Source organism: Camellia sinensis, chromosome 5 (genome assembly GCF_055761805.1).
Source record: "Camellia sinensis isolate YWXY chromosome 5, ASM5576180v1, whole genome shotgun sequence".
Lineage (NCBI taxonomy): Eukaryota > Viridiplantae > Streptophyta > Magnoliopsida > Ericales > Theaceae > Camellia > Camellia sinensis.
The window spans coordinates 219979080-219986457 of NC_138965.1; the positions used below are offsets into that span (position 1 = coordinate 219979080).

A 7378-nucleotide genomic window follows, 5' to 3' on the forward strand; every position below is an offset into this window, starting at 1 on the left:
TAGCTCGAATAAAATTGCTCTATGATATCAATAATCTGTACAGTAGAACCTTGACATCAATAAAAGCTGGTAACTCTCAAATTTCCATGATTTATTCTCTTTACTACCACCCTATAATGGCAATAAACCACAAAAAAGGGGGGGGGGGGGGGGGGGGGAGAGAGAAAAAAAAGAAAAGTAGATTAAACTAAAAGAGGACAAAAAAATAATGTGAAAAGTCATCTGAATGTGATCCTGACATAAATTATATAATGACTAAATCCTTCAGCCTCCCTACAAGCTATTGAGCTCTGATATAACTTTTGTTGCTATATACACTTTGTTTTGATGGCTCTTCATCTTTTTCCTATAACTTATCAGCGATTCTTCCCAAAGCATCCGCCAGCTTATTAAGAACAGTAACTAAACTACCTGTGTGATCTTTTCGCTGCTCCCTATCCAATTGAAAATTGGTGTTCTGAGCTTCGAGTTGTGCACACAACATTTTCCCGTTCTTTTCTAAAACTTCAATCAACTGACACTGCAAAGTGTTTGTTTCCTCATCTCCATCCGCACCAAATCGTCTCCGCTTACGTCCTTCATGAGAAGTAGTAGCTCCCACCTCGGGGTTTGAGGTTTGTTGCGTCCCATGGGTTGCACCTGTGGAACAAAAGCTTAGCCCAGCGCGCAACAAAACCACGACTCCACATTATATAAACTATAAAGTACATTTTTCTGGCACAGAAAATAAGGTATTATATTTTGATGAAACTCCAAATTATAATTTTAGTGCACCCTCGGCTTACCATTATTTCATTTCATTCTATTTAGTTGCAAAGAGTATATACATGGGAGTTTTGTCAACTTGCATATTTTTGTCGAGTAAAAGATCAAGTATACCACGCCACTTATCATCCCCTCTTCCCATAGAGGAGACATAAAGAAAAAGAAAAGATACAGTGATCGTGTGCACTTACATTTTCTATTCCTTTAATTTTTTTTTTAAACATTTCGATAATTTCAAATAGAAACTATCAATAACCAAAACAATTTAGCACTAGTTAAGATCTGTGCTTGACTAGGGCTGAAAATTAATGTGTTAAACTAGACAAAGAACCTGACTTTGACAGAACGATAAATAAGATGGCTATACCTTTGCCAGGGCCAACAGATTACCCATATGACCAAATTCATGAAGATAAGGAAGTGGGGTCCTGCATTTGGATATATATAGATACTGAAAATTGACCTGATCGGACCAAAATAATTTGCAAACCATTATCCAACTGCTATAATTCCTACCTGTGGTACAATAAGTTGTGACAAATCCTATGACCAAAAAGGACTCCATGCCAAATATACCCCAGTCAGACGCCATTTGGATAATCGTGGTCCAACATTGAGCGAGCTAGACAGAAGATGCACATAGGAAGTACATTCAAATTCTATCAGCCAGGCTTTGAACGAATTTCCTCTATACACATGGAAAATACCCCAAATTGACAAATTTGAACAAGGGATGAGCCAGTGAAGGCGTTAAACAACACTTTTGGTCACTATAGGATCATTCTTAAGAAACTAGTTTGAGAGTACCGTCAACCAAAAAGTATATCAATCTTAGTTGAACAAAAAGCTTCCACTTGCTACAATTCTATAGCCTGATGCAGAAATGTTACTAGAAAGGGAACCCCATGTCAGATTAGAACCACCAAAAATGAGAAATAGTCACTCTAATAAGGCAGTATTGACTCATCCCGGTTTGCATTATTACAAAATCAATCAAGAAAAAGCTGTCATGACAACCATGGACTTGAATTGTATTTTTGACACCTCTAAATTACTGCTAATGCAGTGAGTGTTTGCGATACATGAACCACTAAGATGATTTTTCTGTTTTCTTAATGTACAAGTTCATTAACACAATCGAAGCAGCAACAAATATACTTGGAATTGTGAGCCAATTAAAAAGTGTTGTCCCAAATCACCCCAAAGCAAGCATCATATCTAACATAAACTACACCAAGAATTTGGTTTTTTAAATAATAAACAGAGGAGGAAACAAATATAAAAGCTTGACATTTGCATATAAAGTGTCTACAATTTAGTTGGAATAACATTACCTTGAGAAAATGGTTGGTATTGTTTCTCTGTAAATGAAGATATAAAAAATGAATCAGAACAATCCCAGGATTAAGGTTGTAATACTAATAGAAACAACAACAAAAACATTAAACAACAGATAAAAGCAAGAAAGAAAAAAAGAAAACAGTAATAATAATAATAATAATAATAATAAGTCAACGCCTGTATAGTTAAGCCCATCAAAAACAGAGACCGACCCACCACACCACACCACAGCACAGGGAACATTCACAGAAAGCAAACGAAGAAGAGAACATAATAATAATAATAATAATAATAATAATAATAATAATAATAATAATAAGGGTTTAAGCTCATCAAATTCAAATCAAAACCCACTGTAAACTCAGCCAAATTGGATAATCGGATATCAATTCGCCAATCCAAATTACCTGAAATTGGAATTGGAATTGGAACTGGACCAGGAGCAGGTAGAGTCTTGGTAAACTCCTTTTCGGGGCTGCCAGCAGCCTCCTCTTGAGCCGACTGCGCAAAATCTGAAAACAAGCCATTCCGGCCACTATCAAACACAGCCTCGTCGTCCTGCTGATTATTATTAAGATGATCGTCCTCGTCCTGAGGCTGAGGCTGAGGCTGAGATGGTGGAGCAAGAGGGAAAAGCAGAGGCGTGGGAGTAACAGAAGAAGAGGGTGAGGTCCCATTGTCGAGAATATCGTAGACCTCTCTGTCAAAGAATCCGGGCAACTTCCTCTCTCTCCTCAAATCGTTCCTCATCACCCAGAAGGACTTCCGTCGTGTCTTCCCTTGTTATCTGCGATTCCCATTCTTTGATCTTCTTGTAGTCTCCTGCCAAATTGCTCCACCTCTTCCTGCACTGAACAGGTCCCCTGTTCACCCCGTGCCTCTTGCAGTACGACGACACCGACGCCCACTTTGACTCCACCTGCACCAGCCCCTGCCCCTGCCCCTGCCCTAGACCCCCCGCCGCCCTTCCCCTCCTAACCCTGCTCTCCGCCACTCTCTTCCCTTGAATTAGCACCAGAATCTCTTGCCTACTCCATCGAGGCAGCCTCGCCGCCCTGTTCCCCTCTTCTCCTCCGCCCCCCTCCGCCGCCTGCCCCACTACTTCTCCGCCGTTTGCCACGTTCATTACACCTCACTTTCTTTGCCTTCTTCTTTAATATATCATTTTTTTTTTTTATTATCTATACATGTAAGTAACTCAATTTTTGGGTTTACAATGTATTTATTTGTTTAATTTTTCCATAATCACCCAAGACCCCTTTTTTTTTTTATTAATAAGATATGCCGGTATTGATCTCACATCAACTTGGCCCGCCACTAAATTTTTGTTACTAAAAGAAATCAATCATAATTTTTTTTTGATTGTTAAAAGAAATTGATAATTTAATGTACCTAAGTTTGTATTCAAATCTTTGATCAAAGTATCACATCCTAATTAATTATCACATCTATAATTTTTTTAAAAATAATAATAATAATTAAAATAGAACCAATTCTTCAAAAGTTTCCAAATTTTCACAATTTTATACGGATAAATATTATAGAATGATTTTCTTCTTTTCATAACTCTAAACGCAGATATATATTTAGATCTCATTGACTATTGAAAAACTTTAGTCATAGTATCAATATTTGATATTGAGTTGATTAGGACACCCCACCCTACCCACAAATCAAAAAAAAAGAATTTCTAATCCACTTCGCTTTATATCTTCTACCTTTGAAATATAATTTGAATCACTAACCCCCCAATCTTTTCACTTAATAATGCTTATAATGGTCCCTCTCCAAAAATGGACCACATCTTTTTTTCCTCTTTTCTTTTTGGAATTGTTTGGAGCACTGAATTGATGAGAGCACCAACCATTGCTCTCCTCTACAAGTAATATCTCACAATAGAATCTATAAGGGTACATATCATTCCCCCCAACCAAACCACCCCCCCCCCCCCCCTCCCCCCCCCCCCCCCCCCCCCCCCCTTCTTTTTAATTAAATCAAATCAATTGCCCTCAAATTCAATAAAAGAGTGTAATAACAGCATAAGCCTCAAATGAGAGCAAAGTTAGTAGGTAGTCACATTCTGCTTCATTTTCTTTTCCTTTTTATTTTATTTTATTTATTTATGGATCATTTGGTAATGATTTTTTTTAGTTGACTTTTTTAGTCTGAGATTTTTTAGTCTCCGTTTGGAAAATGAGTTAACTTTTTGACTTTTTAACTTTTTTTGCTATTTTAACCTAAAAAGTTTGGTTTGGGAATGACTTTTTAACTTTTTTGACTTTTTTTTAAGAGAATAGTGTAATGATTATAGATTGGATGTGATATTTTATTTTTTGTGACTAAAATAGCCTATTTTGTCTTTTGTGGCTAAAATAGTCAAAAAAACCTAGAAAAGCCTTTCCCAAACGGACCCTTTTTTGACTTTTTTGCTATAGAATGACAAAACTCTCCTTAGTATAGAATGATGCTTTTTTTACTTTTTGTTTGTATATAGGGTAGTTTGGTACTTCTGTAATTTTTTTGTCTTTTTGTGATTTTGTAATTTTTTTTTTGTCTATTGTGATTATATAGGCTGGTTTTGGGAAGTTGGCTTTTAGTCATTTTTTTTGATTTGTAGCAAAAGTTAAAAGTTGACTTTTTTGAAATTTTTTTCATTTGGGAATGTGGTTTTTAGCCAAGGATAAAATTATAATTTTACCCCTCATGAGTCAAAATATACTACATGGGTGAAGTTGTAATATTTTAAACTAAATAGATTGGTCATTTGATTATGATTTGACATCATAAACAAATATTAATCAAAAAAGTCAAAAGTCACTTTTTACCAACTTTTCAAATCATTGTTTTAAAAAAGCCTAAAACTTGATTAAAAATCAAAAAATCACTTTTTACTATCTTCCTAGCCTAGCAAGAATGCCAAACCAAGTACATTGTGTGTCCCCCATGTCAAGGTGGATGCCATATGGGTAACCTTAGGGATAAAAAAAAAAATTATATTATTCTAACACTCATATAAGTATTTAGTAAAAATTTTATTAGAATATTTAAAATCTCTAATATTTCTGTTACCATTTTTGTATAACTATAATCATTAGTATGAAACATTTCAAATAATTAATTTTACATTATAATTGCAAATTTAGTATAGTAAAACTTTTAGTTTCAATCTTGGTATTCATATAAACTTATTATTTCTAAGGCTATGTTTGTTTTCATATAAAATTGTTTTTGTCAAAAATAGTTTACACATTTTTTATGATTTAGTTGAACAAAAAGTAAGCAAAATATTTTTAAGAAAAATATTATTGTATTATTTCCTCAAAAATGACATATCTTTAGAAATTCAATAATTCAATTTTTACAAAGTTAATTTTCATTCATTATCTATTCAACACATTTAGCTTTTTTAAATAAGTATTTTAACTCACTAAAAAGTCATAAATAACACTTTATTGAATTAAAATTTTTCTTTTTGATAATAAAATATTTTTATTTCAAATGTCAACCATATGCCAAAAACTAAAAATATATATATATTTTTTTATATAAAATTAATTTATAAGAAAAATACTTATTATGTATAATATTACGTGGAATTAAACGGAGGCTAAATCTCGTCGATAATTAGTAGCCGAATCAATTTAAATCCATAAATAAATAAAGGCAATTTTTTATGGGAAATTTTTTTTTAAGATTCATGATATTAAAGATTTTATAAAATAAAATATATACAATAATTTCATAGTAGTTAAGGTCTCTCAATATTTTTACAAAGAAAATTTGATTCAGAGAAATTTTGTCCAATTCAAAGAAATTTTAGTTGTGTTTGGAAGGGTTTTCAAACTATAATTCTACCCACACATTCTAATATCATGTTTGGATAGGGTTTTCAAATTATATTTTCACAACAAATAGAAAACTTTGCAGAAAATTCTGTGTCAGGAGAGATTTTCAATAATAAAAAAAATTGAAATTTGGCTTAACTGGTCATTCAGCCGGTCAACCGGAACATGGCAATTTTTTTATTTTTTTGCAATTGGCACTTTTTTATATATGTTTAATAAAATAATATTTTCAAAATTTTTTATGAGCTTTTAATAGATTTTTGAGTTGTATGTTTGGTTATGAGTTGTAATTTTTTGTATCAAATATCATGTCACATCAAAAAAATTTCATTCAATTTAAAACTCTTTTCAAAACTCATTCACCAAACAAATTTTTCACACTCAAATCATAATTCCAAAACTCACAAATTCAAAATACAACTATATTCTCAAATAATATTTAGAAAATTCTACCAAAAGCTACCTTTAATTTTCATAGAGAAATTTACCAGATAAATTTTAAAAGTTCTCTATGAAATCAGAAAAATTTCTTTGAATCGAGATCGAAATTTTTCTGAGTCAGCCGAAATGTCTCTTAATCAAATTTTCTCAATGAAAATGTTGAAAGACCTTAACTAATAAAAAAAATATCTTAAACCTCTCCTATTACACAAAATTAGAGAGGAATGTTTCACTAATTTTCTCATTTTTTATTCTATATTAGTGCTCTTCCTTTCCTACCAGCCCATACCCCAATCCAATCTAATTCCCACCACTAGTGGCAGTTAAATTAGTTAAGCTTGGTTTGAGATGTTTTAAATAAATGTATTTTTTGAATTTTTTATAAAAAAAATATGTAGAAAAGTAGAGATGAGATGTTAATTGATGTGACTCAAATAAATATTCTTATGCAAAAAAGTGTACTTATATAGTTTAACCTAAACAAAGCTTTAGTGATGTTTCCAATTATCCATTAAATTTTTTTTTTGCTTAGATAATTACTCAATAGTAATGCTAAAAACATTATTATAATTATTGAGACACAAGACTTATAGGTGCATTTTATTACCTGGATAGATATGTATAAGAGAGATTTATTTATAAGTTATTTTTTAGATACTTATGGTAGGCTAAGTCCTGTGTAATTTCTTATAGAGTCTTAAGTCTTATTTAGATAGGAATATATTCCACAAGATCCTACATAAACGTAACGTGACGTGACACTTACATAAACGTAACGAAACGTGACACCTACATAAACGTAACGTAACGTGACACCTATATAAACGTAACGTAACGTAACGTAACGTGACACTTATATAAACGTAACGTGACACCTACATAAACATAATGTTATGTGTCACGTTACGTTTCGCAAACTTAATAAATTTTTATTTTTTAAAATTGAATGTGAAAATGTTTCTGGTTTATATTAGTGTCACGTTACG

The 7378-nt window shown here is 32.3% G+C and overlaps 1 protein-coding gene across 1 annotated transcript; it reads right to left on the bottom strand.

The window, feature by feature from the left end:
- LOC114261528 (trihelix transcription factor ASR3) lies at window positions 1–3851 on the bottom strand. The gene is given in 4 exon segments (XM_028201798.2): window positions 1–639; window positions 2100–2126; window positions 2514–2871; window positions 2873–3851. Coding segments are annotated over 4 exon segments (1038 nt in total). The 5' UTR covers window positions 3233–3851; the 3' UTR covers window positions 1–346.
- Window positions 3852–7378: the final 3527 nt, after the last annotated feature.